The sequence below is a fragment of the Chiloscyllium plagiosum genome, unplaced genomic scaffold (assembly GCF_037043375.1).
Source record: "Chiloscyllium plagiosum isolate Xiang-an unplaced genomic scaffold, Cpla_swu_hap1 HiC_scaffold_28, whole genome shotgun sequence".
Lineage (NCBI taxonomy): Eukaryota > Metazoa > Chordata > Chondrichthyes > Orectolobiformes > Hemiscylliidae > Chiloscyllium > Chiloscyllium plagiosum.
This window is the reverse complement of record NW_028270166.1, coordinates 50840293-50855822: the sequence shown is the minus strand read 5'-3', so window position 1 is coordinate 50855822 and position 15530 is coordinate 50840293. Positions and strand designations below refer to the sequence as shown.

The 15530-nt window shown below is 40.1% G+C and overlaps 1 protein-coding gene across 1 annotated transcript in view; it reads left to right on the top strand.

Annotated features, from left to right (window-relative positions):
* LOC122565126 (AP-1 complex subunit mu-1) overlaps positions 1 to 15530 on the top strand; it is a 100644-nt gene that overhangs the window by 26859 nt on the left and 58255 nt on the right. Inside the window, exons 7-10 of the mRNA XM_043720762.2 lie at positions 41 to 183; positions 2589 to 2660; positions 4858 to 5016; positions 8478 to 8603. Of these exons, the coding sequence (XP_043576697.1) occupies positions 41 to 183; positions 2589 to 2660; positions 4858 to 5016; positions 8478 to 8603 (500 nt within the window). The remainder of the gene's footprint in view (positions 1 to 40; positions 184 to 2588; positions 2661 to 4857; positions 5017 to 8477; positions 8604 to 15530) is intronic.

Here is a 15530-nt window from a genome sequence, read left to right as displayed (position 1 = left end):
CAGACTATGTTAAAATGTTTTCCTTTCTTTCCTGAGGCAGGAGGGAAAAGCAAATCTGTGGAATTGGAAGATGTGAAATTTCACCAATGTGTGCGCCTCTCTAGATTTGAGAATGACAGAACCATTTCCTTCATTCCTCCTGATGGAGAGTTTGAGTTGATGTCCTACCGTTTGAACACACATGTAGGTACTGAGCTGGGCACAATGAACCATGGATGAGTCGGTAACAACTGTGCAGTCAACATTATATGTGTGTATTGTGGTTAGCACTGCTTTCTCACAGCACCAGGGACGCGGGTTCAATCCCTACCTCAGGCAACTGTCTTTGTGGAGTTTGCACATTCTCCCCGTGTCTGCATGAGTTTCCTCCTGGTGCTCTGGTTTCCTCCCACAGTCCAAAGATGTGCAGGTCAGGTGAATTGGCCATGCTAAATTGCCCGTAGTCTTAGGCGCAGGGGTGATTGTAGGGGCATGGGTCTGGGTGGGTGTGGACTTGTTGGGCCGAAGGGCCTGTTTCCACACTGTAGAGAATCTAATCTAATCTAATATTAACTTGGGGAAATCATTAAGATTCCCAGTGAATTTATCAATATTGTGATCCAGTGCATTGCCAGTTACTTCAATAAATTACTCACTTGCAGGGGATTAAATACATGGAACTCTTTTGTTCTGCAAAGCTTTTAATGTTGCAAAATTACTGAGGATTAAAAAAGTTTCCATTAGATTGGAAATTCAGTTGTACAGGACACTGTTGAGACTACATTTGGAATACTGTGTATCACATTGGTCACCTTAATTAAAGAAGGATATAAATGCATTGGAAGAAATTTGAAGGTTTACTAGACTAATATCTGGAATGGGCAAGTTGTCTTATGAGGAAGGGTTGGGCAGGTCTGACCTTTATGCGCTGGAGTTTAGAAGAGTAAGAGGTGACTTGATTAAAATATATAAAATTCCTATAGGTCTTGACGGGATGGATGTGGAAGGGTCATTTCCTCTTGTGAGAATCCAGAATGAATGGTTTTGGTTTTTAAAAAAAAGGCACTTATTTTAAGATTTTTTTTGTGGGTCTTTGCAACTCTCTTCTTTAAAAGGTAGTGGTACCAAGCTCTTGGAATATTTTTAAGGCAGAGATCAATCCTTGATAAGCAAGGAAATAGGAAGTTATTAGGGGATCTTTGGCAGGAATGTGGAGTGACAGATAGCCATGATCTTAGTAAATGGTGGAGCAAACTCAAAGGGCTGATGGGGAAGTGATAGCTGCTTGGATTAGTTAAGTGGATGTTATACTTGTTGAAACCGCTGAAATCTGAAACATCAGTACTTGAAAGCCAATAAATATAACCACACCAGTAGAACTGTACTGGATGTTTCTGCTCAGCAGAATCTGACTCCTTCAGCGAAACATCCTAAATCCAAATCAAGGCAAGTGCTGACCTTTTTTTGAAGTGGTAATTTAGAGAATCTGGATTGGATGGTGGCAGAATAAGGGGAATCTGTTATCTCAATTAGGTGAATTTGGATCCTCAGAATGAATGGAAACTGCTGTGAGTAAATTGGGGTTGTAGATGGGAATGGGGCTGTTGCCTGGGTTATGAGAATGACTGAGTGAGTGGGATCGTGGTCATATGTGACGTTGGGTGGGTTAAGATGTTGTTGGAGCTTCAGTTGGTCAGTTTGGGCAGGTTACAGTTGCAATGAAAGAGAGGGCCAGGGTCTGTGGCTTGAGTTGTGCTGCCATGCTTCTTTAGTCCTATGTTCAGCTGTAAAAGTTCCAGAGGTTTGTATAAAACATAACTTTCAACTTTGGGAAAATGCTTAGTTGGCCTTGTTTTGTTGTATTGACATGCCAAGCTATAATTATAGAGCAAGTACTTGTGGAAGTCATCAAACCTCAATGTGTGACTAGGCAACCTAGAGTTGTCCTAGCATGAAAATTAACAATTAATCCTGATTAAAGGGCTGTGTGTGATAATTAGGCTATCTTACAAGTAAGTCACCAATTTTGAAATTCATATTCACAGCCCAGAGAGTTTACAGTTTTTCTCTCAAATCTGATAATGCTTCTCCAAAGAAAATAGTTTGTTAGTTATTTTCTCCTGAATTTTATAACTTTTTCTGGTATTCTGTGCATGCCGAATTTTTGGTAAGCTATTTCTGTCTCCAAATCTGTAATCAAGTAAACAAAAGCAGAAAGATGTAGAATACATGATTTCCAATAATGCAGTGCTAACAGCCTGCAGTGTACAGGTCTTGGCTCATGATTGAAATCCTTTGGGCGTACCACTAACACCACTGTTTTAATGAGTTAGTTAATGCCTAATGTATGTGCTCTTGATTAAATGTATACATTGAACTAACTGATCTTCTTTAAAGAACTGCATCTGTAATTGTGAAGCATATACTGTCGAGGTTTCCTTGTGTGTGTGTATAGTAGTACGTAGCCACATCCTTGCATTAATGTGGACTTTTTCATTTAGTACAGATGAGTACTGAGCCTGCCCTAGGGAATGTTGACTTTTGATATGCAGCTTGTCCATTCAAAACCACAGCTGTTGGTAACACTTCTGCATCTTTTTGATCACCAGGTCAAGCCTCTGATCTGGATCGAGTCAGTGATTGAGAAGCACTCCCACAGTCGAATAGAGTACATGATTAAGGTCAGCTACTTTTTTTCTCACATGCAAATTTGCAAATGGATATTGGAGTGAGTGACCATTTTCTGAAATATTCATAGGGCTTTCAGAAACTCAGATCTAACTCTCTGACAAATCAGCTGTAATAAACTTAATCAGTATCATCTTTGTTGAAGAAGAGTAGAAAATACAATTAACCATCATGCTGGAAAGCTTTGGAGAGAGATGGGCTGGGAACAGACAGGTGGGACCTTGTTTAGTTTGGGATTATGGTTGGCATGGACTGGTTGGACCGAAAGGTCTGTTTCCGTGCCATGTAACTGACTCTGTGCTGCCTACTTCAGAATTCCCTTTGCTGTCCAGGCATCACGTTAGTTCATATTTAAAGCCAAACTGTCAATTTCTTACCTAATCTCTGGCATTAATAATACTGGTCTAAAAGAGCATAAAAATAGTGACAGCTAGAAAATCTGCAGCTCCATTCACCCTATCCCACATGATTGTGATACCTTTGAGAAGCATACTCCACCCTATCAAAAACTCATTTGCAATCTGTATTCACTTTGTGACTGCCAAGACCAGCCACATAGTATATAACTCTGTACCGTGCCTACCCTGATGTGTAGTTTTAAACATGGACACCAGGCACAAGACTGATATTGGGACTCTGTAGGTTTCTGTCCCTGGCCCAGACCAACCTGACTGATACCCATTGACCACCCTGAACTTCCCCTTCCTTGAACACACTACCTATCCCCTGCATCGCACAGGCCTGGCATAACTACACCCCTTTCCCTGCCTCTGGTCCTGCTGACCAGACCCCTGACTGCCTTTCCCAACCAAACTGCCCAATTACGGTGGCACAGTGGTTAGCACTGCTGCCTCACAGCACCAGAGACCTGGGTTCAATTCCAGCCTCAGGCGACTGACTGTGTGGAGTTTGCACATTCTCCCCGTGTCTGCTTGGGTTTCTTCCGGGTGCTCCGGTTTCCTCCCACAGTCCAAAGATGTGCAGGTTAGGTGAATTGGCCATACTAAATTGCCCGTAGTGTTAGTTGCAGGGGTACATGTAGGGGAATGGGTCTGGGTGGGTGCGCTTTGGCGGGTCGGTGTGGACTTGTTGGGCCGAAGGGCCTGTTTCCACACTGTAAGTAATCTAATCTAATCTAATCAGTAATCTAATTACTCACCTACCTATCTACCGACACTTACAGCTCCCCACAAACTCTCTGCCTCCATTTCCCCATCTTTGGTAATACTCTCACACTAAATATTTAAACTTAAAGCCCTGTCTTTCCCTGACTCTATTCTGATTCAGAGCTCCTCCATACCCAATGTACTTCACAGTTTTCTAACTTTGAAGGCCATGTTTTGACATCCCAGAGATAGTACTGGCCAGTAAGATCAAATTACTGAAGATGCTAGAATCTGTACTGAAAACAAAAAATTGCTGGAAATCACAGCGGGTTGGGCAGCTGCCTGATTTTTCCAGTATTTTTGTTTTGGTTTATAGTACCGGTCAGCGTTGGGTTAGGTGTTTTTGTGTGAAGCTGCAATCCGGTGATAATTGCTTCTTGGTGATTCTGGGCCATGTTTCTATGTAACGTGCAGTGAGAAAACATTCACCCACACGGTGTTGTGAGAAACACGCTGCAAGGACACCATAAAATTGTAAGGCAGTATAAGCACAGAGGAATGCTGATGTCTGTGTTGGTTACTTGAAGCAGCAGTTCACCTGGTGAGAGTAATGGAATCTAGCTGCCAATCTGATTGGAACTCAGAATCGGAGGTACCGGCCATAGTGAGTCTTTGTCAAAGTATAAGCTGATGTGGACAGTGTCTACATCAGCCTCCACCACCTCAGTTCAGTCAGGAGTAACAGCCTGTCTGCATCTATTCTGCAAAATTCTCTTAAAAATTTATTAGTTTTAAATGAGATCATCTCGCATTCTTCTAAATCTTAGAGAATATCAACCCATCCTCTCCTCTTAGGAGCCTCTCATTCCAGAAATTGCGCTTCCCTATATTAACCAGTTGGCACTGGGTTTTGGTGCAAATTACACTAATCGTGTTTGTATAATTCTGGTGTCAATGTTGAATTGTACCTCCAATTTGAGTGCGTAACAGAAGGTGTAACTTTAATTGAATATGTCATGTGCTGTGTTTTTGCGTTATCAATGAAAAGACATCAAAAACTTCAAAAATTTGTTGTCTCCTCCAGGCAAAAAGTCAGTTCAAACGTAGGTCGACAGCGAACAATGTCGAGATCCACATTCCAGTCCCAAACGATGCAGACTCGCCCAAGTTTAAGACCACAGTGGGTAATGTGAAATGGGTGCCAGAAAGCAGCGAAATAGTATGGTCAATCAAATCATTCCCGGTAAGGATCCTTTTTGGTGGTTATTGGAGTGATGATTTTAAAATTTTTCAAGTGGATTGATCAGATTTTTGTTCAGCGAGGGTATTAGGGCTCTTGGAGTTTATCTTCTGTGTATAGTAAAGACTATTTTAAAATGCAAGCCTGTGAAATATGTATTGAAATCTAGAAACAGGCTTGGAAGGCTAAATGCTTATTTCACCATTCAAATATATCACGGCCAATTAGTGTTTTAACTTGTTTGTTTTAATTTCTTTGGTTTCAAAAGTCTTAATACCCTTGCTTAAGAAAAATCTGATCAGCATACTTCGATAATTTTAATTGCCCCGATGTCAAAGACTTTTATGTGGGGAAGTGCTTCTGGATATTTCCCTGACTGGTCGAATTCTAAGATTTTCGATTCCCTTTTCCGATAGTAGAACTAATTTCCCTCTATTAAACGTTCTTTTCATCATCGTAAACAATCCAGTTCGGTCACTCTTCATCTCCAGTCAAGAGAAAACAAGCCTAGTCAATGCACTGGTTGTTTTCACTGACTGCTGCTAGACAGGAAGCAGAATGAGGATAAAGCTTTATTCAGCATGACAGAGATGGAAACTTTGGTGTCTTAGAGGGAACAATATTGGGACCACTGTTTTTGACATTTTGATAACACTTTTGACTTGGAATTCAAAGCACAACTTCTAAATTGCAATGACATCAAATTAGAGGAGGGCACTGTCAATAATGAGAGATGAGGACACATACTAGTTACTTTAATCAACCTGTCTGGATGTGTTATGACATACCTCCCATGGCAGGTGGGACTTGAACCCAGGCCTTCTAGTCTAGAGGTAGGAACACTACAATTACACCACTAAAACCTCATCGAGCAAATTTAAGACTACATTAATCAAGTTGTGGAATAGCAATAAGTTGGCAAATTATATTACTTGCAAAGTAAGAATCTGGATTGATTATCAAAGAGATTTGAGAAAAGGAATATGTAAATCACTAAAAGTAGCAACACAAGTGAACAAGGCTATAAAAAAAACCCAGCTTAGTTTGTAGAGGACAGAATTTGAAATGTGCAGAGGTTATTCTGAGCTTGTACTGAACTTTAATTAGACTGTTCTTGTAAGTAGTGAACAGTTAGCATAAATAATCCATGTTGTAAAATTAATAAATTGCTGGAGAGAGAGATCTATTGCTGAAGTTTTTTCTATCTTGCACTGATCAGGAAAATGAAAGAATGCCAAATTGCAAACAATTACAGTTTATACCATGGTGAGCAGGATATTGATTTGCTGACGTGGCTTGGCCAAAGTATTGCCAAGAGACAGGATACTATAGGCTCCAAAGTTTCCTGGCTAATTCAAAAAGGCCACAAGGCATGAACAAATTCCTTATACTTGCATATTATCAAAATCTGATATTTCTAGCAGGTTTAATTAGCCGTGTATGAGGTTTGATTGATTATTTTAAATTAGTTGTTACTACAGCAGACAGGCTGGGCAGAGAGTCTGTGAAAGACTAGTGGATGGATAAATTGATGGGGACTTTGTAAGACTGAGGGATGGATGAATGGGCAGATAGACAGGTGGATTGTGTGAGACTGAAGGCCAGACCAAAGTTGGACATCAACAATATAAAATATTCAAGTATTCACAAAAGGAATTCAATGAGAATGTGGAACTACCTCCACAGAGTGGTTGAGGCAAATTATAATGATGTATTTCAGGGAAGTTAGATGAAAAGATGAGGGAGAATTAGAGGATTATACTAATAGCTGTGTTAATAACTAAATAAAAACAAAGTACTGCAGATGCTGGCAGCATCTGTAGAGAGAAAAACAAAGTCAGCGCTTCAAGTCCAATATGACACTTCCTCAGAACAGATATAAGTGAGAGGTTGGGAAGATGCCCGAGTGGAGAGTAAATTTCTGCTTGAACTGGTTGGGCTGATGGCCTATTTCTGTGAAATTTCTTTCGTAATTTGATCACTTATCCACTCTTCACCCCGCATTCTAATTCAAATTGCAACACAGATCAATAATGCTTAGTGTGTGAGGTATGCCATTTCAACCAGGATTCCTTAGACTCACCGTATTTAGCAGTGAATCATCAGATAATGAGCTGATCTCACCTCCACCCCGAGTTTTGTTCAGGAATGCGTGCTCCACAATTGTGAACATCATGTTCTGTGTATCCTTATCACATGTGCTATTCCTCTTCCCATATCCCTTTTATCCCCATTCCTTGCCATTATTCTACCTATTCATCAGTGTTGACATGCTCCTTTGGTTTCTTGTTTCATAGCTCTATTTCTTTAGTTCCTAAAAATATTTATTTTGCCATCTTTGCTGTATGTCACACCACTGCCCACTTCTAACCACTGCAAAACTACTCTGATGTCCTATGCATTAGTTATTCACTTTTCACCAGGCTTTTGAATCTAATTTGTTACTCCCTTAACTGAATTTCCTTTCTTCGGTAGTCTCAATTCTACTGCCTAATAGGTACATTTAAGTATTTTGTGTTGTTCACTGTAATTGTAAAGATTAGATTCATCTTCTTTCTAGAAACATTACATGATTAATGGCACCCATTTGTTTCTTAAATGATCCCAGGTTTTTGGCTTCACTGTTCTGTCTGGGTCGATTCCATGTGTTGATCTTTCTTTGCAGAGAACTTGCTGACCTCAGTCCTAAATGTGCTTTTACTAATTTTAACCGGTGTCCCCTTGTTTTATTCTCAGAGCCTATTTTGGAGTAATTTTTTGGGTTTGCCTGTTATCTAGTATCTCCCTGTATTATCCTCCCCTAAAACATTCTATTCCAGGAATGTTTTTCTGCATGACTCAGACCCTTGACACTGACAAGCAGACCCCCACCCTGTGACTCTCTTCTTCAATGCCTTTCGTGCTGGTATGTCCAATGACCTGAACTTAAGATGCTCACCGACCAGTGCCCAATACATGTACATCACATTTCCTAACTTGGATCTGCTTTTCTCTATAGTTCCTAATTCTACTAGTTTTATTGGGTGCTGCTCTGCATTGGTTGCACTTGTTGAGGATTGAATATGCTAATATCCCTTGGTCTGTTTCAATTTTCTTGTTGTTTGGGTACTACATTGTGCTCATTTTCCCTTCCTATGTGAGTACTCCTCACTTGTCTGTATTAAGTTGCATTCACTGCAGCTTTGCAGACTTGCGTGTTTTGTCCAACTTGTTTATTTGTAGTTCTTAGCTACCTAGTTTTACTGTTTCTCCTTAGTTGGCAGTCTCTGTAACTTAGACAAGTTTTCACAGATGCAAGCTTTATGCCCAAATTATAACAACATTGAAGTTTGAGTTTGGCTACTAGTGGGAGAGTCCTGCTCAGATGCAGGAATAGTAATGGGCTGCTTGGAGATGTGCAGTAAATGTGATCACGTTCAGTGTCCTCTTGCCTGTCTGACTTGATTTTTCATCTCTGTCTGCAGGGTGGGAAGGAATATCTGATGAGAGCACATTTTGGACTCCCTAGTGTGGAAGCCGAAGACAAGGAGGGAAAGCCACCCATCAGTGTGAAGTTTGAAATTCCCTATTTTACCACTTCAGGAATACAGGTAGGTGCATGGTGCACTCATGAACAATAGATGGCGGTATTGCTTTTTTAACTTAAAATTTGGAAACGGTCTGTTGAGACAATCTTTGGAGGGATGTTGTAAGCACATTTTGTTTATGATTTCCATAATTCTAATTACATTCCTCTCTCTGATGTCCCTCCAAACAGCTCTGGCTGAATTTTTGATTCACGCGACAAGCAATTTACATAAGTTGTTGACTGTTTTAGATCTGTGATTGCTTTCCCAAACCTCCACATCACCCACTGCAACCACAACAGTTGTTAATAATGAAGTAAATGAGGATCCATCCCAGTTAAGTCCCTACTCTGTCCTCTAATCCAATGGCTGTGGTTTAACATTGGAGGATTAAATAAAAATTGGCAATAAGCTTTGACAGCTGTTTGGAACAAGCACAGAACTTTGTCCCAGTGCGTGATAACTGTGATTATACCAAGGTGAATCTGTAGTTGTCATTAATGTTTCACACGGCTGATTAACAAAGACAGTTGCTACCTGTGTTATGTACCAATTGCTCTGAGACTGCTTTCAGTAGTGTGCGAGAGTAAGATGGAGATCATTCAGCCCCTCCCCTTTTCAATTAGTTAGAACCCATCTTGGTTTAACTTGATTTAATATCCTTTGCCTAACAAAAATCCTCCAATCTACCTTTCAGTTGATCCTTACTCTCAACAGCTTTTTGATGGCGAGCATTCCAGGTTTCCATCCTCAGCCCTGACACCTGTAACTGTTGATAGCTCATTCGTCTTTGAATCCCTCGCTTCTGGTTCCAAGGGTTGGAGCAGAAAATTTTGACTGTGTACTGATTGGCAGTTGTGTTTCTTACACGAGAACAGTGATTGCATTTCAAAGAAAATGAAAAGTGCTTTGAGATACCTGGTGATCATGAAAAACACTATACAAATCTGTTTTTCTTTACGTAAAGAAACTTGAAGAAACATTTAATTGTGTGTAACATACAATATATTTATACACCTGCTCAAAGAAGAAATTGAACGCATTCCACAGTGATTGTCGTTTGCCCAGAATAGTTAAGGCTGTTCACTTCAGATCAAAAGCTTGGGTCTTTTGTACATTAATCTACCTCCATGCAGACTGCAGCCAGGGTTTTATGGCAGTAACAAAGTTTGAATTTAAATAGGAAGATTATATTCCCAATTAAAATTATGGACTCTATAACTTAGTGTCAGAAACAAGTCATCTCAAAACTCGCTAACAAGTCTTCCAAGTTCCTTGAATTAACAAAGAACTCATTTATTGCAAAAAAGTTTACTTGAGTAAAGGTGCAAAGTTTATTAACAAAAGTTAAAGCATGAAGCAGCTATTCTCTTGAAAAATAACAGACATGCACAGCTTTCTCCAAACACATGAATATCGAAAACTGTGCAGTTCCAACTTAAAAATACTTTGGTCAAGTGACAGTAATATTTGGAAAATATTCATTAATTCAATTCATTAATTGTCTACAGCTAAAGTCACTTTTCATCAAAGCTATTGACGCTGAATTTCCTCCTGGGTTAGTCATGGCTTGAATTTTTTTATCTTTTTCTGGAGGTAGTGATGCAGATTCCGAGTACTTTTAAAAGCAAAAACAAGGTCATCGATTGGGTTTTCAACTCAGAAAATTAGATGCGAGGTATTTCACAGAGTGAAGGGATTAAGGCTTTGTTCATTTTAGACCCATGGCCTTGATTAAGTGACGTCTTTTTGAAAGCATTGCACACTTGGTGACTACAGTCAAGTCATTTGCGTTATTCACAAATGTACCATTTTTGCTCTACTGTGTTCTTTTCAACAACTTCATGATTAATATTTATGTCCACTAGAGATTCTAAATAAATACTTCAGGTCACACATCGTAGCAGTCGATAGAAAGCAGGAGTCTATACAGAGACTCTTTGAACAGAAAATGGACAGCATTGCAGATGCTGGGAGTATTATTTTGGGTGTTAAGTTGTCTCTGAGCATTAAACAAATGGCCTTGCTGCCTTGCAGTACACACTGAACCTGTAAGATTTGACTGCAATGATCATTCCAGTGCGAGCAAGTTTTGAGCACATTTCCTTGCAGAGGTATCATTGCAAAGCCCTAAATTTGGTCATATTTGGCTCCAGTTGACTGGATGAGAAATGTTGTAATAATGAAAATTACCAAAACCCTACTTTGTTTATTGTTTGTTTTTTTCCTTCCATTTCCTTTAAAACAAATAAACCTTGGTTCCAGATAACTTTTTGGTCTTGGTATCAGATCAGCAATGATCTTATTGAATAGCAGAGCAGGTTCCATGAGCGTAATGGGCTCCTTCTACTATTTCATAAGACCCATCACAGCTGTGGTAAATGTAGAATCTCAGAACAGTTACTGCACAGAAAATGCAATCCATCTAGATCACAATGACAATTCTGGAGCTTGTGGGGCTTGAACTGCTACCTTCTGGCCTAGCACTGAGAGAGCTCTTGAACAATTGGCTTACCTGCAATGTTTTCATCTTCAAATGATTACCCTCTTAAAAGGTGCAATCGAATTTGCCTTCAGCACCCATTCAGGTTGTTGATTCCAGATCCTAACAATTCTGCATTGAGGAATAGTTTTCTTATATTGCTTTTAGTTCAGTTTTTCAACTTTGTCTTGACCTGTCATAATTTTGAATACCTCTATCTAATCTCGTCTGCTTTGCCTTCTCTAAGGAGAATACGCCTAACTTCAGACCATCCATGTAATTGAATTCCTGCATCTTTGAAGCCATTGTCAAACGTTTACAGCACCCACTGTAAAGCCTGGTCATCCTTGTCGACTTGAGGTCAAGTTAGCATTTTATGAAGGCTCAATGTATCTTCCTTGCTTTTGTGTTCATGTCTCATTTTGTAAAGTCCAGGATACTATATTCCTTTTTAATTAGTTTCCCAAATTGCACAGTCTTTCAACCATTTCTAAATACATATCTCCAAGTCTCTATTAGATTCATAGAATCCCCTACAGTGTGGAAGCAGGCCATTTGGCCCATTGAGTCCACCACCGACCCTCCAAAGAGCATCCAAACCAGACCCACCCTCCCTCCCTACCTAACTCTCTAACCCTGTATTTCCCATGGCAAATTCACCTTTTCTCCACAAATGGCAATTTAGCATGGCCAATTCACCTAACCTATACATCTTTGGACTGTGGGAGGAAATTGGAGCACCTGGAGGAAATCTGCACAGACACAGGGAGAGCATGCAAGCTCCATACAAGCGTTTGCCTGAGGGTAGTATTGAACTCTGGTCTCTGGCGCTGTGAGGCAGCAATGCTAACCACTGAACCTTGCACTTGTGTTAAAATTATGTCCTTATTTTATATTATAATCATCAGTCAAACTTCCACTTGTTATTAGCCCGATATATCATAAACACTGTTTGTCGGCTTCATCTCTTTTGTTTTTTGGTCATTGAGGGATTTCTGGCTTTAGATGCTTTTCCTTTCCCATCTTGAAAGTGTACTTCAATACCTGAGCCGTCTCCCCTTTAAGGCAGCATAGGAGAAAGCAACCTCCCATCCCCACCACCCTTTCTATGAAATACTTCTACATTTCATGAGGAAGTTGATGTTTCTTAAATGACTTGAAAACCCAGTGGTCCAATGGGAGATCTCACCTCCACAAGTGCAGAGTTCTTGAAGTAGTCTGAATTTGCACTACTCCATCCAGAAAAAGTCAGTTTTGTGTCTCAGTCTTTATTTCCAGCTTATGTTGCACAGGTCTATTCTTAACCCACTGAAATTACACTCCTGCAGTTAACTATGTTTTACCCTGGTTTGCACCTTGTCTTTCCCTATCGTGATCTAAACCTTATGGTACAGTGATCACTTCTCTAAATGTTCCCTTTGTGACACTTGATGCATTTGTTCCATCTGATTTTTGGAACAAATCTGGCAAATCACCTTCTGCATTAGGCTGGGGAAGTTTTCCTGAACGTGCTTCAGAAATTCCCAATTGTCACTCCTCTGCTGTTCATGGATCTATATAATTTCTCTCCAAATTTGCTCCTCTATCTTTCCAAAGAGTAGTCTGTGAGAATACATCCCATGAGTGTAATTGTACCTTTAATTGTTTCTTAATCCCACATTGAACAAGTTAAATAGAGGGGGAAAGATATTGTATAAATAACATGAATTGAAGATTAAATAAGAGATGACAGTAAAGGTCATACTCCGATAAAGAATAAGAGGAACAAATGCTGTTAGAGTCATAGAGTCATAGAGATGTGCAGCATGGAAACAGACCCTTCGGTCCAACCCATCCATGCCAACCTGATATACCAACCCAATCTCGTCCCACCTGCCAGCACCTGGCCCATATCCCTCCAAACCTTTCCAATTCATATACCCATCCAAATGCCTCTTAAATGTTGCAATTGTACCAGCCTCCACCACATCCTCTGGCAGCTCATTCCATACACGTACCACCCTCTGCGTGAAAAAGTTGCCCCTTTGGTCTCTTTTATATCTTCCCCCCTCTCACCCTACGCCCTCTAGTTCTAAGGAAAAGGAACCACTAATATAGATAACTTAAGCTACTTGACATTCAAAATAAAACAAAGGAACTGAAGCAGCAGTTTGGCAAGAAATCATAAGTAGCATCAATAACTAAATCATACCTGTGTAAAGAAAACTGACATCTACAAATTACATGTTGTATCACAATCAGAACTGATTGGCAAAGCAGGAGGTGGTGAGTGGTTATTTAATTAAAGGTTAAATAATTTCATCAGAGAATAGACAGACAGCTAACAAAAGATTAGAAACTTGATGTATCTGTATCTAAGTAAAATGTTGGTAGGGATCAGTTGCCATAAAATAAATCAATTGCAACTTCACCGTAGGTGCAGTGGAAGCGGAGGAAGAAATATGTAAACAAACATGAAATAAGTAAACAGCATAGAGTAATAGTTGAGAGATTTTAATTATACCAAAAGAAACAGCTAAGAATTGTAGACTTTTACAGTAAAAAAGGAGGTTGTTCAGCCCATCATGTCGTGCTGGTTTCTGAAAGAGCTCCCCAGCTAGTCCCATTTCCTAGCCCTATCTCTGTAGTGCTCTAGATTCAACACTTTGCATATAAGTGGCATGAAAAGGGACCCAGAGATGGACTTTGTTTTTACATTGGGTGCAGTACTCCATTCTTACACAGTATGTTAAAAGTGCCACAGAGAGCATCCCGATGGGATTAACCACAAAGGCAGGGAGGAGATTGCAGAGCCTTTGGCTTTGATCTTTATGTCGTCATTGTCTGCAGGAATAGTGCCGGAAGACCGGTGGATAGTAAGTGATGTCCCCTTGTTCAAGAAGGGAAGTAGAGGCAGCCCTGGCAATTATAGACCAGTTGTGGGCAAATTTTTGGAAAGGATTATAAGAGACTGTTTATAATCATCTACAAAGGAATATGTTGATTAGGCATAGTCAACACGATTTAAGAAGGGTAGATCGTGCCTCACAAACCTTATGAGTTCTTTAAGATGGTGACCAAACAGGTGAATGAGGGTAAAGTGGTTGATGTGGTATATATGGATTTCAGTAAAATATTTGATAAAGTTCCCCATGATAAGCTATTGCACAAAATATGGAGGCATGTGATTGGGTGGTTTGGATCAGGAATTGGCTAGCTGTAAGAAGACAGCTCATTCTGGGGTTCAGTTTCTAGTATGTACCGCAAGGATCTGTTTTGGGACCACTGCACTTGGTCATTTTTATAAATGACCTAGATGAGGGCGTAGAAGTATGAGTTAGTGAATTTATGGATGACATTAGGGTCGGTGGAGTAGTAGACAGTGCCAAAGATGTTGCAGGTTACAGAGGGACATAGATGAGTTGCAGAGCTGGACTGCGGTGTGGCAAATGGAGTTTAATGCAGAAAAGTGTGAGGTGATTCACTCCGGAAAGAGTAACAAGAATACATAGTACTGGGGTAATGGTAAGATTCTTGGTAGTGGTGGATGAGCAGAGAGATCTGTGTCCATGTGCATAGATCCCTGAACGTTGCCACCCAGATTGGTATGATTATTAAGTAGGCATTTCATTGGTAGAGAGATTGAGTTTCGGAACCATGAGGTCCTATTGCAGCTGTATAAAACTCTGGTGCGGCCACACTTGGCGTATTGCATACAGTTCTGGTTGCTGCATAGATAGGAATGATGTAGAAGCATTGAAAAGGATGCAGAGGTGATTTACCAGGATATTGCCTGGTATGGAGGGAAGGCTAAGGGACTTGAGACTGTTTTTGTTAGAGAGAAGGTGGTTGAGAGATGACTTAATAAAGGCATAGAAGATAATCAGAGGATTAGATAGCGTGGACAGTGAGGGCCTTTTTCCTTGGATGATGATAGCTAGCATGAGGGGACATAGCTTTAAGTTGAGGGGTGATAGATTTCGGACAGATATTAGAGGTAGGTCCTTTACTCAGAGCAGTAAGGACATGGAATGCCCTGCCTGTAGCTGTAGTGGACTCGTCAACATTAAGGGCATATAAATGGTCATTGGATAAATATATGGATGATAATGGAATAGTGTAGATTAGAAGGGCTTTAGATTGGTTTGACAGGTTGGTGGAACATAGAGGGCTGAAGGGCCTGTACTGCACTGTAATGTTCTACATTCTATAATTGGAAGTTGACACAACAAATGAGATGAGTATGCAGAGGGAAACACCTGGGCAACAGGAGTCATAACATGATGTGGTTTATAGTTGTTGAGTAGATCATGATTAGAAATAAGACCAAACTAGTAAATTAAGGAAAGAAACTAACTTTGTGGATAAGAATGGAAGGATGCAAAGTATACCAGAAATGCACTGCAAAATGGGAATAGAGCAGAACTGGTTTGAGATCTTGGAGAAGATTTGTGGATCATGTTGTTGGTTTGCTTGCTGAGCTGGTGGGT